The 20,916-nt window shown below is 43.3% G+C and overlaps 1 protein-coding gene across 1 annotated transcript in view; it reads right to left on the bottom strand.

Moving 5' to 3' along the window:
- The window catches only part of ARFGEF1 (ADP-ribosylation factor guanine nucleotide-exchange factor 1 (brefeldin A-inhibited)), a gene marked incomplete at its 5' end in the record, with an annotated part of 40,411 nt that overhangs the window by 16,250 nt on the left and 3,245 nt on the right, over positions 1-20,916 (bottom strand). The window contains 16 exons of the mRNA XM_010144038.1: positions 419-547; positions 1,518-1,669; positions 2,848-3,019; positions 3,787-3,871; positions 3,973-4,178; positions 5,133-5,244; positions 6,273-6,474; positions 7,072-7,180; positions 7,279-7,418; positions 7,531-7,630; positions 10,888-11,122; positions 13,403-13,536; positions 14,626-14,798; positions 15,000-15,113; positions 15,649-15,922; positions 17,170-17,349. Coding sequence (XP_010142340.1) covers positions 419-547; positions 1,518-1,669; positions 2,848-3,019; positions 3,787-3,871; positions 3,973-4,178; positions 5,133-5,244; positions 6,273-6,474; positions 7,072-7,180; positions 7,279-7,418; positions 7,531-7,630; positions 10,888-11,122; positions 13,403-13,536; positions 14,626-14,798; positions 15,000-15,113; positions 15,649-15,922; positions 17,170-17,349 — 2,517 coding nt within the window. The remainder of the gene's footprint in view (positions 1-418; positions 548-1,517; positions 1,670-2,847; positions 3,020-3,786; positions 3,872-3,972; positions 4,179-5,132; positions 5,245-6,272; positions 6,475-7,071; positions 7,181-7,278; positions 7,419-7,530; positions 7,631-10,887; positions 11,123-13,402; positions 13,537-14,625; positions 14,799-14,999; positions 15,114-15,648; positions 15,923-17,169; positions 17,350-20,916) is intronic.

The following is a 20,916-nucleotide window of genomic DNA, read 5'->3' as shown; positions in this document are numbered from 1 at the left end:
CCTGTTACTGAGGTCTCAGATTAGGACGCTCTCTCTGAGGTCGAGAACAGTGTTTCACACACAGTTCGCAGACACTATTTTACTTACGAAACGGGTCAGAAGGACTCATTTTAGGAAACGTGACAACAAATCTCAACAGCTTTGTAACAAAGCTAGAAAGTACTTTAACACAGAAGTAACCAACTTGTGGGGAAACAAAAATCAGTACGGAGCACTTACCCTAGAACGCCCGGACAGACAGAGGTCGCTTTACTGAAAGCATTTCCAGTCAAATATATACGGTGACTGCATACAGCAGTAACTGCAGAGGCAGGCAGCCTCGAGGTGCTGTAGTGCACAGCTTCAGCAACGAGGACTCTCAGAACCCCACAACATTTTGCGGGTACATAAAGTATTGTTTCAATCTGAATTATTTTACCTGGATGTTGAAAATGCAGGCAATCCTGATCGCACATCGTATACCCTCCAAACAAAGAGAGGCGACTTCTGTGTCATCACAGTCCTGCAGACCCACGCTGAATGCGGCCAGAAAAGGTGTCCAGGCCAGCTGGTACGTATGCAAAACAGAAGTCACGGTAGCAACTGTTAGTACTTGAAGGTCAATGTTGTAGCTTCAACACCCTGAGAAAGCGTAAATTCCACCCTTAACTCCTATCGTTAACACTGAAGTTGCCTTTTGCCAAAAAGGACATGGAACAGAGTAGACAGGAGATGCAGAACATGGTGAGAAGAGACAAGAGCCATAGAATAAAAGTACTGCAGATTGATGTTCCCCTCAGCAGCCAACACACACAACCGTCTTCAGACAGCTGGAAAAACAAACCCCAGAGCTGTGTCAGTTAACGACTACCGGGTTTTGGTACTCCCGGGATAACCTCTGTCTTTGCACAGTGAGAAGGAGACAGAGTCAATAATGCACAACCTCTGAATCACTGCTACAGAAAAGGCACTGGGGATGCAGATGGCTTTGCACCCACACAAGAGTGACGGTTTAACACAGGTCCAGCCGCCTCCTCCAGACCCAGATGACAGTCCCAGCCCTTCTGAAACACTCATCTGCAGCTGAGAATGTTAGACAGAAGGTTTTTTTGATAACTGCTCCCCCAAATGCAATGCACTGATCTCCCTTAGAAGCAGCAGGAGGGACTCAAAACAAGGGACTGTGATTAGTAGTTCTGCACTTTCATAACTCTGTTGGTTTGACAACACCTCTATACCTGAAATGAAAACCCTATCACTTCAGGTTTCTAACTACTCCTTATACTTTTGTCCCCTCAACATACTCCTCCGTTGGATCAAGATGCTGCTTGTATCAGCACAGGAACTTCTCAAACGCCAGGGTCAGTGGAACTGGAGCAGGAGGCTCAGCATCCCTCTCTGCCGGAACAAGGTCAGTAACTTACGGAACGGTCAGAACACCGCAGACACAGATCCTCAGTATTTTCAACAAATCCTGTCGCTCAGTATGGTGTGTCAGGACACTGCTGTTCGAGGTGATGTCTAACGAAGTATCTCACCTTAAACATGGGTCTCACGTGCTCCAGGTGCGTTGCACTAGTAAAAGGTGCCTGAACGTGGCTCACTGCCTCCATAAGAGCTTTAGCTGTTTTAGCCATCTGTTCCATTTCCAGGTTATAGAGGAGTCTTCTCTGCTTTTCACTAGCCACGCCTGTAAACACATTTTTTCCTCTCATTTGTCTGTCTTTAGCAGTGCTGTTCTCAGGAATACAATGATTTCAAGTGTTTCACTAAGTGCCATACTTAGAAGCATTTTTGGTATTACCTTTACTTTCTGAAATTACCACACCACCAAGGGATTTCTTTCACAATACAGACACGTTTTAACTCAAGGAAAACTTATGTATGAAACGTATCTAATTTTAAACCTTTACAGAATGTTATGATTTGCACAACAAACATTCCTCCTCCATCACCTCAGCTGACCACATAAATATCACATCCACTAAGCTAAATTCAATGTGAACAGAAGTTTCATAGCAGTCCATCAGCACAGAAAATAACAATAAAAACAAGGGGACATTATTTTTCTGAGGGAGAACTACCCTAAGCACCTTTTCATTTCAGTAGTGGAACCTCCATCTCATCAAAAAAGTGAAACCCAAGTGGAGTGTAATAATCCCATTCTTCAGAATTAAAATACTGGGTTAATTGAATGAATATTGAAATTAAGAGGGATTCTTTCTTCCAGATGCAAGTTCCCTGTAAGCGATCTGTTCATGAGGCTAACCTAGGGCTTGAAAGTACACCAATTTGTCAAGTCTCTTAACAACCTCTGTAGAAAAGCTACGTAGAATGAATAACATCTGAGGCTTCACATTGCACAAACCACAAAATGTTTCCGGTATTTCAGAGAGGGAAAGATAATTAACTTTAAAATTGCATAAATTAGTGCCCTACAAACCAAATCATGCAGAATTTTTGAAGATGACAGACTCGTTATTGCAGGAAAACACACGGGTTACCTTAGAAATAGAAGGCACCAGCACTGTGTTTGTCGTGTACTGCGCCCATCAACAACGCTGCTCCTTCGCAAAGCCCTCGAACGCACCTCCCTGCGTGGCTGCTGACAGCACCACGACAGCAAGGCTGTCATCTCCACAGCCAAGGCACCGCACGCAGGCGCAAAGGCGTGCGAAAATAACACAGGTCTGCGTCTAACACTGGTTTGAGGGCAGCATCACGCACTAAGGTTAAAAGTCGAAGGGTATGGCATTGGGAGTTAGGAGCCGGTCGGAGCTGGAGCTGAGCAGAGCCTCCCTCGTTAAGCTCACATTACAAGGAGCTCGTTTCCTGGAACTGAAGAACGCTGACATTGCAACAACTTACTTTGTTTACTGGATTTCGTGGGTATTGTTAATTCTTTTGTTTCTTTCATTGAAATCTTCTTTCCAGCAATTTCATTATAGATAGCAGACAAATACTCTTCAGGGAGATCTTTGCTGTCATTGATACCTCTATTCATTTTAATATACTGCTCTTTTGTCATTTTATTCTTAACCTGAAACCCAGAAAGAAGCTGTTAAATGAGGCGAGTTCATAGCAGTTACAGTGCTGCCTATAAAACTGCCAAGCAGAGGAGGAGTTACGATCAAGGACAGACCGGCTGATTCAGAAGACAAAGTGTCCCACGCACACAAGAGTACACCGCAAATCTACAAAACCCTGCGAGGCCATGGGGACGTTACACCCCTCAAACATTCACCAGCACCTGCAGACCGGTTGCAGGCATTGCCGAGACGAGTGGGGTGTGTCATGCAGACCAGGCTACCTATGTTCAACATAATCCCATAATCTCTTAAGGGTTCGACAGTCCTCCCAGATTTTGCTAAAATAAGTGATGACGGCTCATCACCGCAATTTCAAATGTTATGGACTGCAGAAGGGAGCTGCAGTCATCAAAATAAAGCTGCATTATATTTTCAAACAGCCAGAAATCAGGAGCAGATGTCTTTTCAAATCAGTGGGTAAGTAACTACGTGAGTTCTGGCTTTGACTGTAGGTTAGATCACTGCTCAGAGTGCTCTGTGTGGAAGGAAACCACACAATTCCTACTCAACACTGAGTAGGGAAACGGTACCTTACAGAAAGGTCTAACCAAAACACCTGAAAAAATCTCAACACCCGTGAAACACAATACCGTTACTTAAAAGATGCACAGACTTCAGCTACCGTATTCCTTACACACGAAGTTTGTACAACTGCGTTGTCGCAAAGCCTGGAAGTCAAATGCCTAAGGATTACACCAATATTTTTCTAGCAACGTACCTGTGGACTGTGAAGATCTGTTGTCAACATGATAATTGAATAAGCTAAAACATACGCAGTGTCTGCACTAGCAAAAAGAGTTTGCCTGAAGGAGGAAGAGAGAAAAAGAACAGCAAATTTAACATATTAAGGTTTTTTTACTTATTATTCAGCTTTCCCAAGTGCCAAAGACAAAGCATGGCTTACCCTTGGTTACATTCTAAGTATCTAGCAGCAAATTTCTCCATCAGGCGATCAATTTTTTGAGCCTCTCCTGGAAGACGAAACCCCTCTAGGAACATGCGCAGAGCTGAAACAAAATCCTTCCCTGAAAAGTCGTGTTGGTCTACATATGCATACATGACTTCTTTGTTAAATTTGTCATTGTCTCCCAGGAACTCTCCAACCTGAGTCTAAAACGAGAACAGAAAATACAGACGTTGGTTAATATTACCAATGACTGTTCATTCTCTGCCACAACGATTGCTGGAGATAGGAAACTTACTACTGGAATGAAAAGTTTACTAAACCTGACTTTATTCCCACCGGAGTACAGATCTCAAATATATGCAAGTGATGCGGAAATATAAATAGCTGATACTCAAGTACACCCAAGGCAATCACTGCCAGCACAGCACAGCGAAAAATACCGTGCATCAGATAAAGATGCCTGTATATGCAAATTGAGGTTAAAAATTTGTTTGGATGGCTGATCCTAAGTCCTAATACTGAAATTTGTGAGTTCAGTGGCAGCTGCAGACGTGGGCACACACAGTCTTTCCTTTGAGAACAACGGGAGTGGCTAATAAGCACAATGGTGCAGGCTGCCGTTTCAGAAGTCACAAAAAACGTGGCTAATATCCACACGATATACTCCCAACCTCCTCAGGCAGATACTGCAGGACCCTTCCAAGCCCAGCAACAGCTGCTAGCTGTAAGAAAACTCACAGAACTCCTCTAGATTAAGTACCTTCCCTTTGGGAAGCAGCAAGAAATGCTTTTCATGTTAAAGTACCAAGTTATTTTTTAGCTGTCCCTGCAGGACAGTTACTTCTGGCAGTCCCTAACTGGACTGAAGTCCGTACAGTTTAGTAAGTTCCTTCTAGCTATACTAGCAACTAAGGACCAGTTTTGAGTCAGGCTCCTTTGCACCTGGCTGACCTGCAGCGTTGTCCAGGGTGTAGCCCCAAGGCACACTCCAATCCAAATTCTTTGAGCTTACACATTTTAGAAGAGAGAGAAGTTTCCTTTTCTTTATTGCACAATGATGTTATACATTTTAAAACACTGTCACGTGATTTGCAATTATTATAACATCAGCAGCATCAGCAAAAAAAAAAAGCACATCAGGAAAAGAGTTTTCTTACAGAGTCTAATCTTTCCTCTTGATGCAAGAACTGAGCGATATCTTCAGGGGTAGTGCCAAGCATTCCTTGTTCTTGCAGGTACTGAATCCCCCTCTTTGGTTTCTTATTGAATCTGCACAATCAAGATCAGGATGGAATGAGAGTTAACTCTTCTACCTATGCACAGAGCCTTACCAGCTTTAGTAAAAAGATGTAGTTTTGGATGAGGTTTTTGAAAATCTATGTATTGAATACTTTTCCTTTACCAAACTGCATTAGATGGGAATGAGCCAATCCCTTCTGTGATTATTCCCTTCATCACTGGATGGCTTTCTGGATTTTTTTCCCCTGTACACAGCCTCCTCTTCCTCTCTGCTACGTAACTACCAGCATGGCACCCGAGCAGCTCCAGGTAAAGAGAGCTATTATTTACTCTCACACTCATGAATTAAAAAAGACTCCAGAGAAACAGCAAAGTCTTGGCTTGGAAAGGAGTAACGATGCTCCCTCTGTCGCCTTCAGTTTTAAGCTGTATGAAACAATCAAGCAGCCCACGAGCTGCCTGCAGAATGGAGACATACAAGACCCAGACCCAGGTGACTGAAAGACACTGAAGCCCTGGAGGACCAAGGGGCTGAGAACTATTCTGCAGCAAACCTTTATTTCTGCAGAGCGACCTCACTGAGGTGACAAGGCTGAAATCGCACAGAAGCATCACGTCAGACTGCACCGAGAAACTGTACAAGCCCCTGGCTCTCATTATGACAAGTTCATCAGAAGGAAGCACCGGCTTAAGCACACAGGCACTTCCATCAGTAACGGGTCCACTAGGACGGGTCGTATTCAGCTGATCCCAGGAGTTCAATGTTCTTTGTATTCAAATATAAAAATCTTAGTTATAGATAAGCAGGTTTGGAGAAAAAAGAGCAAACCTTCAGAGTACTCATCTTCTAGCTGCGAGGAATTAGGTTAACACAAAACACTGCTGACAGACTCCAAAGGGGACACCCTTCAGCACCATTCACCAGAGGAAGTGCTGTTACATCCAGTGTTTGTTTCCTAACACAAGATGAGTATCTATGAGGAGAAGGAAGAAAAACCCAGGAATCTTCATAGCTCCGAGAGAGCCCACCCTCCCACAGGCGGTAAAAGGGCACTCACAAGTCAATTCCTTGTTCTATTATTTCCTTTTGTTGCTTTAGGACTTCAAACTGCTCTGGGTTGTCAGTGCCAGACATCTGTGTGCTGTAACTGCCAATTCCTGATGAAGCAGTAGAATCCAAGGAATTCAAGCTTCCATATCTGTTAATTGTCTCTGGGTGTTTAGTTTCATTGCTGTCCTGTTCTGCGGGTTTTTCTTGGCCTAGGAATTGGAAGAGGTTACACACGTACAAAATACATTCAGTGGAAAGAAATCAGAATCGCAGATTCTACTTCAAATCCTCTTCTAAAACCTACTGGGGTTATGTTCAATGATCTATTCATTTTTATATAAATATTTGCCTGCTGTTTTGGTTGGAAACAAGATTAAAACAAGTAATGATTTATTTACTTCACTGCTTATAACATCAGAAGTTCTATAGCTACTTATTAATGAATTTTTTAAAACGCCCTCCATCTAGTCTTCAGTAGGAATTTAATCAATATGAAGTCAGATGAAATTAAGGGAGCTTCAAAGTAAGTTTTGCCACACACTTAAAATTAGAAATACAGAAAATAACAAGATTTAGTAATTTTTAGTGTGTTATCTTTCTAGGAACTGATACAATCAAGAAAAGACAACTTAGACAACTTGTTCATATGCCACCAAGCCAAACTTACTAGCATTACTATCAAATTAAAATTTAATTGAAAAGGTTTTACCGATCTGGACACTAACAGTAGCAAAATACTGGAAGAATGCATTGAACTCCTCCAGCAACTCTTTACTAAACCAGAAGAAACACGTCTCGTGCCTTACCGAGTGTTGTCTGAGAATTAGGATTTACGTATTGATCCTTACTCCACTCCACCATGCACTTCAAGATCGATACCAGGCACTCCAGTCCTTTTTTCCTCAAACTTAATTCCTGGAAGAGATTTCAAATGCAGTACGTTAGTGGAATGGAGAGTTCGGTCTTCACCTATCATGCCAAAAAGGCTTCATAAAGTTGGGTGGAATTTTTACCTGAACGTTGGACATGCCAAGTTCTTGGCTACCCCTTCCTTGAGCAATCTTTGACAGGTCATTAACCAGCCTTTCAAATATATTTGCTGCATTTAAATCACAATCGTAGTTCACATAGATGTCCACTACGCTCTGGGCATCTACAAACAAAGTGGAACAAAAACTAGATCATTCAGTGAAAGGCATGTACAATTTTGTTCTTTTTATGTTTATATAAAAACATAAAATCTAGAAGCAAATGGTCCTCAATACCTGCACATATCCTTGTCAGCGTTTGTATAACCATCCATTTATGATCGAATGAGCTAGTAGAAGTTTCCAAAATATACAGGAAAATTTCTTTGAAGAAAACCTAACAAATATACCAGGAAGAGGGAGGAAAAAAAAAATCTATTACAAGTGGAGTCACCAACTTTGGTGGCCAACGTTCTGACATACTTCTGAAAGCAGCACTTTAGAGGTACAGGAGATGGGGGTGGGGGGCGGTGGGGAGGGAGGAGAAAAGGTGGAAATACCACTTATGCTTTATCCATCCGAATCAAGAATTTGAAGTATTACCTATGCGCTTCTGGAGTTTTGTACAGCTGCAAAATTTGGTTTATATTCTGATCGCTCAAAACTAGAAGAAACGGGAACGACATGAAGCCCTAAAGGACAATTTAGCCTGTTGATTAGTCTGAGCTGCTGTTACAGTTCATTTGGGATTTGGAAAGGAGGGTAATACCTCACCACAGAAGATTTTCTCTACAAGATGGTAAGGTAACGTAACAAACAGCCACTCTTGCCAATGGGAAGTATCAGACCCTCGTTAGAAGGGAAACATCCTGACACAGAAGCAGAGGCATTAGGTTACTGGAAGAAGGGTACTGCACAGGCACAGCATTAAAAATGCAGCAGGTCCATTAACAGGAACGTTATTCTTCCCTAAAATATTAATTTTGCCTGAAATTGCTGTAGTACAGCTGTAGTACAGTTGCTGTTCCTTGGCACACAGACTCTTTTCTCCCCTCTCAATGAGTTCCTCACCAGATCCATCACTATTACAGGCTCTTTCAGCCGAGGACGCTCAGCAGCTAGGGCAGGCGCTTTCCCACTCCTTCCCTAGGCAGCAGCAGATGAACTCAAAGCGTGAGCTGCTCCCCGGCGTTACATCACCACCCTACACAGCATTACATCACCGGTGCGTGCTGTGGAGAGCTCACCTCGCCGCTGCCAGCTGTGCCTACCAAATCCCCCCTCCTCTGCGTTTTCCAGAACGCTGCCAATGACAGTCTCAGGCCATCGAGCTCCTCTTCTCTGACAGCAGCACACAACTATCCCAACAGCAACCACCCTTGTTTTTAGTATTAAATATTCCCACGTATCGGAGACTGTTCAGAGATTTTTATGCTGTTAGCCAGGTACAGGTACACACAAGGCTAACGTTGCTGTAGTCACACATTGGGGGAAAACCAGCAACCCTGCTCTTGAAGCAATTCTGATGGCAAGCCACGTCCTCAAGCAAAACGCACTAACGGTGTTTCCGTGTCACTGGCCTCTCTAGAGAGAGGTACACAGTCCCAGTTACTCGTCGTAATGAGGAAAGCATCCCTACGAAACATAAGGAGTTCAACACAGAACAAAGACTTTCAAATGCTTAAATATACTCAAGAGTACTAGACTGGTTTTAGCCACAACCTGTGTAATACAAACAGAGGAGGACATAAAATTTTAATATAGGTCATGCTATGAGCAATCCTCAAGTTATGTATTTGCTCGTTTTCTACTGAAAGACAATAATGTTATATACCCTCTGGAACCAGGAAAATGACTTTTTTCTGGTAGACACCATAAAAAAAGGTCACTGATGCAGCAGAGTAAGAAATTTCAAGTATAAAAATTAAACCAAAATCTACGCTAGAATAGAAACTAGCTGGAAGGTCTGTGTAGTGCAACTCCACGCTCCCGAGACAGAGCTGACTTCGGTGTCAGCTCCGGTCAAGCGTATCTTGGAACAAGCAGCAGCTTCTCAAAGGTGTACTGATAGTTTACATTTCAGATTTTTAAAAACACTACCTATCACTATGTTGCTTATCACAAATACCGGAAAGGCAAACCAGAAAAGAGCTAAGTATTAGTCTGGTCAACTGAAGGTCGGGGTTCTCAGATATCTTACTCACAGTTATGAAAGGGTGGTGATGGTACATAGAGCTACGTGACTCCCCAGATCCCCTGACATCTGGGATTTTATTTGCTGCACCCATTTAGAAATACAATTGAAGTACAGCTAAACTATTTTAACTGTCAGAGGGTAGTGTTAGCTGAATATTTAAGTCAAAGGACAAAGGGAGGGTCCCTTTCAACAGCATCTGAAACTATTATTTTAAAATACGCTAAAAATTTCTTACACAGATAAGGCAGGCAGCCTCAACCCCAAAATACATAGATTTTGCATATTATAGATGAGAGCATATGGCTCTCTTACAGCTCCAAGAGACAAACTGAATGTGAAGTTATCTACTTGTCTACCCACATCTTCTCAATAACCTTTAGGATCAGCAGCTGAAAGAAGAGGAATTCTCAGCTCTCAACCAGCAACAAGAGTACATTTCTAGAAATTGCTGTCCCCCGTACTTTGCAATAAAGGGATGCTCTGGCAGCATCAAGCCTTTGGCTTTCTTATTTGTGAGGAGGAAATGCAGCCCTGCAATGTGGTCCTAATTTAGCATATCCCAGAAGCTGCTGCAGTAGTGTAAGGTATTCTGTACCACATTTTCCTCAGATGCATCTTCATTTTCTGTTCGGAATTTGGGGAACGGATGGCAGTGACGGAAGCTCATCGCACTTCTCTCAGGGAAGCCGGATTGCCACGCGTGTACCACCTCCACACTGACTTGTACGCTCAGAGAAGACACAGCGAGTCCACCACTTTCCAGGATGCAGGCTGTGTGACTGAAGAGCAGCTCGGCCCAGTCTGACGTGCTGAACACCGCACAGGCACCACGGTCTTGTGGAGCACACACAGTTCATCTTGAAAAATCTTCAAAATGTGTTGTATTTAACGCATTCTCCACCAATCACCAAACCTCTACTTCTACCCAAGCTCAAGGACAATCTGTAAACCCTATAGTTTCTTCCCCAAAAAGGCATCAAAATAACCTGATGAACACGGTATCTTCTGACACGGTACTGGCAAAACAAGCTTCTGCCTCTGAAGTTGCCACAACACACCAACTTATACAAGTGACCAATGGCTGACTTAGCCTATCCAAAACCCGACTCATTCCTGAGTGCCAGCATCATTCTGCAATACCACCCTGCCACCGCCAACAGAAAACGCTCCTTTTACAGAAGGGAAACTGAACTCATACAGGTATGGGCGTAGTAAGTTATGACTGTAAAAATTCACCTCGATCACAAAGCACGTTCTGCACTGTAAAATCCCGTAGTTTATGTTAACACCCTTTCCTGCGTGATGAGATGGCTTACTTCTGTATTAAGTACTTCACTGCATGTTCTAGCTGATGTTCAGAAAGGGGAACAAATGTACCTAAACCAGACCAAGCTATACACAAACAAAAGTTCACTTCACACCTACTTCCCCTTAAATTAGAAATTCACGTAACATACCTCAATCTGCATCTTTAGATGAGTCTTAAAGTTTGAGAGGAGGGTAAGAAATATGGAAAGTGAAAGTTCAAAAACTTCTGGAACTGATGAGACTCCATTTTTTGACAGAGCAACACAAAGGTACTGCTTAATAGCATTAATAAACATCTCGTTTGTCCTGAAGACAGGTCCTGCATTTTGCAGAATGGACAGAAGCAGCTGCAGTGAAAGAATCTTTGATCGCAGTTCATGAGATCTAGAACAAAACAATGCAGCGTATCAGCTCAGGGTAAGTCATAAAAAACACAACCTTCTCTTGAAAAGTCAATGCACACCACAGTGATTGTCTGAGGAATGGTCACAGAATAAACCCAAATTTGACACAACCTGGTGTAGAAAGTCATAAAACAATCAGCTTCTTTGTTGAAGTGGTCACCTGCAGCCAAGAAGGTGGGTAAGAATAACCTTTTCCAGTTCCTCATCATTACTGGTGAGCCACCCTCTCTTCTGCAGCACAGCACCAGAGGAGCAGCGAGAGCAGGCAGCGCTGTCATCTTAGCCAGAGGATGAAGGGAACTTTCTTTCCCTTCTTTTGGAAGATCCTGTCTAAAATACCCAGCCCATCTACAGAACTCTGGCTACCAAAAGGTGGAAATTCCTCCTCCTCCTCTATTTCCACCAGCATGGAGTGAGGAACGACCATGAAGACAGAGAGACAACAGCTCTACTGCCTGACCTACCTGCCTCCCAACACTGAAATCAGTTTGCTCATGCAGTTATTTCATAGTGTTCATCAGTCACTGGCCCCAGCCCACTCCCCGAGCAGCTAAGATATATAATGTGCCTATTTTCAGCATGGCAATAGCAAAGTCAGGCAACTGTTGGGTTGTCAAGTGCTCCACAGTAACATCATGCTTCTTACGGACTGAAGTAAGCTAGAATTCATGTCAGAACAGCGCTATTTATGCTTTAAAAAACAAATCAAAAAAACAAAAAAAGCCCTACAAAAACCAGTCAACACGCCCCCCAAACCACACAAACACAGAAGCGAGAAGGAAAATCTGCATCTGTGAAAGTATAATGTGCTTTAAATAGCATTCACTCCTCAGGCTCCTGATGCTCCTTCTTCGTCTCAGAAAAGACCATAGGTCTTCTGAAGAGCAGGTACAGACATGAATGGCTTTTCCAACGAGACGGTCCACAGCTTTCATCGAACAGCCACCCACTGACAGGGGACAGTTATGAAACATAAGGAACAACAGGAAGTTTTTCATACAGCACAGCCCAGGCATGACAAGCAGTGTTTCACGTCATCATGCCACGCTCACAATAGCTGGGTATGTGCTGTGTACAATCCCAGTCCTAAGACTTTTTGTCTAACGACACTTTTGAGAGCAAAGCACTGCCAAACTGAGTGAGGAGCTTGTTCCTCCCAGTCCTCCTGATGGGCTGCAGGTCAAAGCAAATGCCCCAAAACACAGCGTTTCCTGGAAGACAAATTCTCAGCAGCAGTGAGGAAAAACCACCTGCCTCTGTCTCCACCCTTCACTGCCCTGCCTTTCCACAGTGCATCACTAGACAATTTGAAAATGGTTCTACACGAACCCTTCAAACCCTTTTTACTACATCATAGTAGTTTGCAGCTTATTAAATCCACCTATCAGTGATTAAACTGCCTTACAGTTATCTGCTTTAAAAGTCAGACCTCGGAACAGTAAAGCTCGTTTTGTTTTGAAGAATTCTGGGCCTTTGGCTGTCATTAGCAGCCGTACTACAGTGTTAGTATCTTCGGAACAAAGAAATCATTCTTCTTGAAAATTATTACCAATTGTTCCTAATGTGCAAAAAAAGATGTGTATAAATTCTACCCAAGATCAGAAAAGCAGAGTACTTTGCCACACCTCACAACTAACTAATACTGGTGCCCAGCTGTAGAGAATTTGTTTGTTCGTTTACTACGAGAAATTCTCTAAGTCAAACGGAAAATGTGTGTTTTCAGCCAGAGGACAAGATTTCCAAAACAGCCAAATAAAGACGTTGTTTTCAAAACATTTGTGTTCTGATTAAGGAGGGTGTCAAATGTGTCCAACTTGAGCAAAAGAATGAAATGCCATCATGAATTTATCATAACCAGCATCAGCTCAGAGCGAGGAGTATGTGCACTGGGTACCCAGTAAGCAGAGGGCGGAAGAAACAGCAGGGCACGAACAGCAACGGTTACGAACCCAGGGATTACTACAGCTGAGCAACGTTAGCCAGTACCAAAACTGCCTGAACTTCTTCTTGACAAACCCTTCAGGAAAGGTTGTAAGGAGCGAGTAGGAAGAACATGATGTGCTTACAGGAAGCCTTGGTGGTGTTAAAAACCCTTCTAACCAGCGACTGCTGTCGTTTAACATACAACAGATGCATTAAAACACAGAAGTGCCCTTCCAAAGTTTCTAGGTTCTTTTTACCATACCTTTATTTTCTCTCAGTAACTAAGTACTCACAAAAGTTTAAATAATTCATCATGAGAACTCTGAACTGTACTTACTTTGGGTCTGGTGGTCCATCTGACAGGGGCTTCATGGAGAGTTTACACAGTGACCTGAATACAAGGAAGGCATCCTTTTGTAAAATGTGGGAAAACTTAGCACCAGGGGTAGGTCCTGAAGAATTTCCAGATTCCTAAAGAAGTTAACACAGTTCAGTATTCCATTTTGCATGAGCAGGGTGTGCAGGGACATCCCCACCTCCTATCAACAAGAAGTTAACACTTTATACAAACATAACAATTCACTATGGCTCTATGGTCTCAAGACCAAACCAAACGAAAATATTCTGCAGCCCAATGAAAACGAACAAACACACTCACATGCTACCTCAGTACTAAGTCATAATTAATTACTTTCATGAAATTAGGTAGGGCGAGTTTAAGCAAGGTAACTTGCAGTGAATCGCCTTCAGAGATTTTCAGTAGGTAACTAGGTTAAAAAAAACCCCACTCTGACATTTTAATCGAATATGAGTAGTTTTGTGTCTGGGGCAAGACCCACTGGGTGAAACTGGGGTGCAATCATCCCCCTAATTCTGAGTTCTCTCAGAATTCTGCGTTGCTGTTCCCTGTATAAGCAAGCTGTTGAATGATAATTTTCTCTTTGCATGGCACATGCCCACAGCTTTTTAAGATTAAAATCTGTCACTCCCAAGCCTGATTACTAGGTACAGTGAGAGCGGATGCCCTCTGTCAGTGGAGAGCACGCACACGACGATGGCTGGTGCCGCAGAGGCAGTACACCTTCACACCTCGGCTGTTAGCGAAAACCAGATCCTCTCAGACATCAAACTTTGTGTTTGAAATCACTGCAGTCAGGTCATGCCACAGGCACCACATTTCTCTCTCTCATTTGGAAAGAGCACAGTGAGCTTACACAGGTGTGTCTAGAATGGCTGTATTCTCCACTACGCATACTGAACGCTCATTTTACAGTTTCGCAGGAGATCTTTGGAAAACAGGGAACTGAGATCTCTAATCCGGGAACAGGGACTCTATGGGACAGCTAAAAATATGCTAGGATAAAAAAGGCATCACATGCAAAATTTACTTACAAAACTCTTAATTTCTATCGTGCATTAAAACAGAACAATGCTTAGGACGTGACTTTGTACTTGAAATTCATCTGAGTAATTTATTTTATGGAATTGCGTTAAACACTCTCTGCAGAAGCGTTGGGCAACACAAAACACGTTACTTTTTCAGAGTTTCTGTGCCTGTACCTGAGTATCGTTGGAAGAGACAGATAACCTGTCATCAGGTAAAGATGGTGTATACGCAACAGAAATTGGAGTCCCTGGAATTCCATTTGCCTGAATGTTTTCACTGTCGCTGCCATCCTCTAACGTTACAATTGTGCCATCACCACCTGCACTTTCAGAGGTCCCTTCCACATCTACAGAAAAGGTGCAAAAATTATCCACAAACATGACATAGGAACGCAAATTAAAAGGAGCTCTTAAGTCTAAGGTTTATATGCTAAAACAATCATAAGCAAAGCATCCCAAGACCACTCTCTTTTAGTTAAACATGCAGCAGCATTAGAAGGTCCAGATGCAGCTGCTGTTGACTGGACAGACAGAATACAATACAATACCTCCAACTACTATGTTCACCATTTCCTGCACGATGCTCTCTACAATTTCTTGTGCCTTCTCTTCACACTCATTGCTTTCACCATCGTACAGTCCTCCATCAGCTTTGGAAAGATCTTTAAAAAGAAAAACAAACCCAAACAAATATTAATGCAAAACTCATAAATTAAGGAGATATTTTACTGGCATTCGCTATTTAAAAATTCAATTACAAATCTATTACTAGGAGAGTGTACATTTAAAAAACCCGTCTTTGGATGCTTCAAAACCAGCATTTGCAGAACATAAGCCTTCCAGTGTTTAACCTGTAATGAATCACACGCCAACGAAGGACTTCAATTTTGTATCTTCCTGTACATTAATCACTGAAACCACACTAGTTTTGAGATACTGTTCTCAAGAACTCTCACAACATCACATAGGTGCAAAGAGGGATCTCTGCTGCAGTGACTACAGCAGAGCGGAGGACTGAGGGATACCTCTGATGAGGTTTACTGGTGGTAACAAACAACAGGCGCTTTGTGTTAGTCAAGTGTTTGAAAATATACACCTGACTCCAGACTTGGGAGAGGGCAAGGACAACAATCCTCAAGGCTTTCTTTTTACAGACCTTTTCCCTCCCTCCACAAGACAGAAATACACACTGATTACTTTCTGCTGCTGTGGCTTGGTCAGCTTCTGTCTGCTCATTCTCCGCACTAGAAATATCAGATCCATTTTCTGCCTCTATATCTTCTTGAAGGTTCTTGTCCACATCGTTTGCGCTGTGGTCAAGCTCCCTCTCGTGTTCTTTGGACAGCTGATCTGGCTGCGTTGGAACATGGCCCAGCTGAGGTGACTCAGGCTCATGATGGCTCACTGGAGACTGCTGGAGATGGTGTTGCTGTCTGTGCCTTTCCTTTTCCATCTGTTTGGCTTCCTGAAGCTACAAAAACATTGCAATCACACAAGAGTTTCACCTCGAAAACACAGCAGCGAGCTGTATACATACGGTATATGTTATTTTAGAAACGGGAAAGCTCTCCTGCCTCTGCATAGGCAGCGCCTCCATAAAGCTGCAACAGTTTAAGGAAGTGCACCCTTTGTATTATTATAAATCATAGAAATATCATGGGATAAACCTTTGCAAGAGGGCTGCCTCCCAGCTACGCACATCACACACCACCACAGCTTCACCCTGGACGAGGGATGAGTAACTACACGCTGCACAGGACCAGGAGCCACCTGCCTGCCTGACAAAAAGTTCAGCCAGCCGCTGTGACAATATACAAGGACTGCACGGAGAAACATCACAGCAGATTTTTTTCTTTTTTGGAAGCTCTCACGAAGAGAAATACACTGGAGAGTCTTCCCTTACCCTACAAGCACATGGTATTAAGGGAGAGACTAAAAAAAATTAAATAGGGAACTGACTGAACAGCCAGGGAAAAACCAAAAGCGGGAGCTAACCCTGAGAAGAGCAGCACTTCTGAAACACCACAGGAGACAGGTTCTCAGAAGAAACCATCATACTTAAAACCGTAAGACAAAGATTATTTTAGTTTTGAGGTTCCTTGATCTCGAATTCCTGGAAAAGGCAGAATCTCTGCGACTTGTCTAATGGATTCAGAGAAGAGCCACTCAAGTCAAAGCAAAGCAGGGTGCCCTTTGGGGCGATGCTCTAAGGACTGGCATTTATCAGAAGTTCCGTAACTTTTTATACTGGTATTCTGGCTACTATGATCTCAGCCTTTTCCACTCAAGGCTTTCTATGCTGCTTCTTCTGGGGTGCTCTAGATGCTCAGATAGATCCTGTCTTTCAAATTACACCTCGACTCATTCCTTCCAGCATCTGTTAGCCACACACTGAAGTAACTGTCCTGAGCGACCGAAACGAGCAGAACTGCCTGTCAACTCACACGAAGACTACACTTACAGACCAGTTTGTTTAATCCAGACTTCTATGAGCAGTTTCAATCCTATACACGAGCCCCACTCCCCAAAGCACTTTTCACACCTATTTCAGTGTACAAACCACAACAAGAACAATGTAAGATACCCAGGTTTTTGAACCCCAGAAGCACCTCAGTTAGAGAAGCCAGAAAAGCTTCAGAATAATGACAAAACACAAATCTCTCGAGCCGGTTTGCTTCCACGAACTAGTTTCCATTATGAAGATACTGAGATACTCACTGCTTGATTTTCCATACGGGCAAAGATGACATTCAGCATCTGCGTGAGAGTGGCCTTGGCTGTGGTTTGATTGATGAGATTTTTGCTTGCTAGATAGATATTGTAACATGTTCTTACAGCCTGCAGCACCGTTCCTTCGTGGATTTCTATGTGTTGAGATGTTACTGCAGTGAGCAAAGCCTAAACAAACACACACACACAGAGATGGGGGTTTTCCAGTCAAAACCTTTCCCATCCAGCAAATAGTTTGCAAATAAATAAGTACCACAACTGGATCACTTTTAAATTGTAGCTAGGAACCTATCTGGCACTGCAGCTTTAGCTTTCCCCATGTATCCTGGTAGCTGTACCGGAGTATCACACATACCAGTTATATTAAATTGAGAGCATTTCCAATCAACGCATCTAGGAAACACGTGTCTCACAGCACGTAACAGCACAAAGTAACCAGTGGAGTTATTGGACAGGTAGTTAATAGAAGCACACACTGATCATTGTACTCCAGTAGAAGACATCAGAATTAATGATTTCATGGGATGTCATATCAATGACAGCTCTGCTGACTTGTCCAACTCTTTCCTACACGTTTCAGGAGCGAACACCATCACGCCCAAGGCAGATACTCCCCAGTGACTGGATTCTGCACTCTCCCATCTGGCTGGTAAGGCTGCACACCTTGTACATGTTGTAGTATTCTACTTTTTCAAGTTTTGTCTTGAAAGGCCAAACCAGAAAGCTTCCTTAATCTTTCACTAATAATTCTGGGACAGAATTAACCTTGAAGAACTTTTAGTTAGTTTAGTTAGAACTTTAAGTGTTAGTTTAGAAAAGGTAACATCAGTAACTCTTGCAAACCAGTGGAGCCCAGGCACAAAGTGACAGCTGTTTTTCCCAAAGCACTGCTGTTAGGGCCCAATATAGGAAGTATTTACACTTAATTAAGAGTTCTTTGACTCAATTCCAAGAGAGAGCACTGAGAGACACACACTTACATTACGTCAGTTTAAGAACCACCCACAATTCCTCACGTGAAGAGAAGGTCTCTTCCTGCCTAGCACTTAGGATACTAACAAAATGGTGCAGGGGGATCAAATCTCCATCCCTCTTGTTCTAGCTACAGCGTTCATAAAGTCACTCCTTTGTGTCACTTCCCATCTCCTTATTTGTTGGTGTATCTTTCTAGCAGAAATTAGAACTATGAAAAATATGCTACTCTCTCTGGGAAACTTAGCAGCTGAAACCCAGCTGCAGCATTATTGTGTGGGAAATTGTACCTCTAACTAGCCTGTTTGATTAACTCTAACTAAAACACTAACCATGTGGGGACTAACCCCTTTTATCCAATTATAGTGCTTTAAGAGATGTGTGCTGTCTGTGTAACAGAGACACTATCCAATCACCATGTAGCTAGTCGGGTGAACAAGAGTCTATAAATTGGGATGTGTTGTAAACAATAAACGGGTCTCACTACACACCATATTGGCGTTCGGGTGATTCGTCCCTGCTTCAGCTGAGAGCTCGAAGGCTCCCCGCAAGAATATAGCGGGGATTGCTACACTTATTAAATTCAGGTGATTAACGATTCAATATTTGAAAGTCCAGTTTTAACTTCCCTCTCTGTTCAGTGAAGTCTTTTTTATTTCCCCAACTTTTAACAATCACAGACAATGACTGCTGGTAGAAAAAGGGGAGAGGGATTCGGGTGGATTATGTCCTCTTCTGTTTTAACTGGCTTAACAGCCTGGATTTCCTAAGTTTCTTCACTGAGCTTGTTATGACTAGTAGAGCTTGATTCTTTTCACACCACCTGATAAGGGGGTGCGGAGGCGTAGAAACGTTTGCACACGGATGTACAGAGATGTACCTCTTTGCTGTAGTAATCCAAATTCACCCAGTAACTACCTCTTCTACGCAGATCGAGAAATTGCTCTCTCCAGCAGACCCTCTCCCTGCAGGTACCTGACTATTAGAACGTTCAGCTGGGCTGCACAGGCACCAGAGACACCAAACCCTAATGACTACTATACGCGTTGTAAACTGATCAGGAGTTCAAACTTTGCTCTTTTGCTGGTATCGTTCATATTCCTTCCAATTCAGAGCCATCCTCAGGCTATCAATCAGTCACGTTTACTTCACGTCTCCACATCATTTCTCTTCCTCTACTGTCACAATCCAGCAGAAACACGAGAACGAGCATGAGACAGGAAGTGTTTTACAATTACTTTCAGACAACATCCTTTCCTCTCAGTAGCTTCCAATTAGACTCAGTTTGACAGCACACTCTAAACATCATCACCTCACGAGTAGATCATTGCCACAACAGCCCAGCAGCTAACCCCAGAAACCACAGGCTATCAGCCCAAGGGCAGCACGCAGCGGGAAACCCAGGTGCCTACCTTCTACCAGCCTGACAGAGGTAGAATTCTTCAGAGAACAACCTAATCACCAGGAGCACGGAAGAGTCTGGAAAGACGCAGGATCCACCCTTCAAAGCACACTGGAGAAGTGGGGTCCACCCTCAGACCAGAACCGAAGAGTTACGAAGCCTAAGAGAGTACAACTGACTTGGCAGTTCCACCGCTCCCCGAAAGGAAGTCAAAAGCCCTGGTCTTTGCTAAGGTTAGTTCTAGTGTTGATGCTTTCTGCAGTGTCCAGTGTACTGGACTAACAGGGAGTCAAAGCCAAAACAGTACTCTCCGCTTTTCCTGGCATTCTAACTGGGCAATTAGCTAAGTCTGAACAGTAAAAAAACCTCACGGCACCAAGTGAATTTAACGCACACACTTAATGCATTTTACAGGTGTTGAAGAATTTACTTTCTCAACTATTTTCTTGGACAGAAGGAACATCAGCTCACAGAGAACCCCCTTCATGCAGGGAGGACCAGAATAAGGCAGCATCCGGAGAGCAGGCATTAGAGCGAGAGGGAGGCGGAACGGTTTCAGCCACTGACAGTTTAAATTAACAAACCCTTCCCTTTCCAAGACATCTTAAATGCGCGGGCAAAACACCACAGCAAATCTAGACAGCAGCGGCATAAACCAAAACGAGCAACAACTCCCAGCTGCAAAAGTGGAGTGTCAAGAAAAAGGAAGATTTGAGCTGTGAAAAGGAGCGGGAGAACAAACTACATTCTTTGCAGTAAAATAAGCAAATACAACCTGCAAGAGACGTCAACACCTCAGGACGCGTATACACAAGAATAGGAGGGAACAAACACTCCACTGCTCATAACTAACGCTAATTGTATTCGTCACTGCTGCTCATCCCAGCCATTCAAAGGCTGCTGCCACTGCAGCATGCCCACTTGGTGCCTAACTTCTAGGGCTTGGCATAATAATTCCCCGTAATAAATACCCGCAATCAGTGGGTGCCATCAGAAAACTGCTGAGGTTTTCCAGAAACACTTACTTGTACAAACTCCACATGCAACATTTATGTCAGTGATGGAAAGAAACCCCAGGCCTCCTTCAAGCGGACAGCTCTGACACAGCAGCACTAAGCCACCATGGCAACGCCTGACTGCCAGGTCTAATCGCATTTCAGCGAATAACTCCAAAATGGATTTAAAAATCTGCTGCTTAATTACCATCTTCTCCTCGGGGAGCACGGGATTATTTGACAGTAACTCCTCACCGTTAGAAAGCTCCACTGATCTGCTGTGAATGAAAACTCCCCCAGTGGTCTGTGCACGAGACCTCAGGTCACAACGTGGATTCACCCCAAATGCAACGGGCGAGAGTAGGG

Source organism: Buceros rhinoceros, unplaced genomic scaffold, assembly GCF_000710305.1.
Source record: "Buceros rhinoceros silvestris isolate BGI_N320 unplaced genomic scaffold, ASM71030v1 scaffold9139, whole genome shotgun sequence".
Classification (NCBI taxonomy): Eukaryota; Metazoa; Chordata; class Aves; order Bucerotiformes; family Bucerotidae; genus Buceros; species Buceros rhinoceros.
Note: the sequence above shows the minus strand (reverse complement) of the source record. Positions and strands in the feature narration are given on the sequence as shown.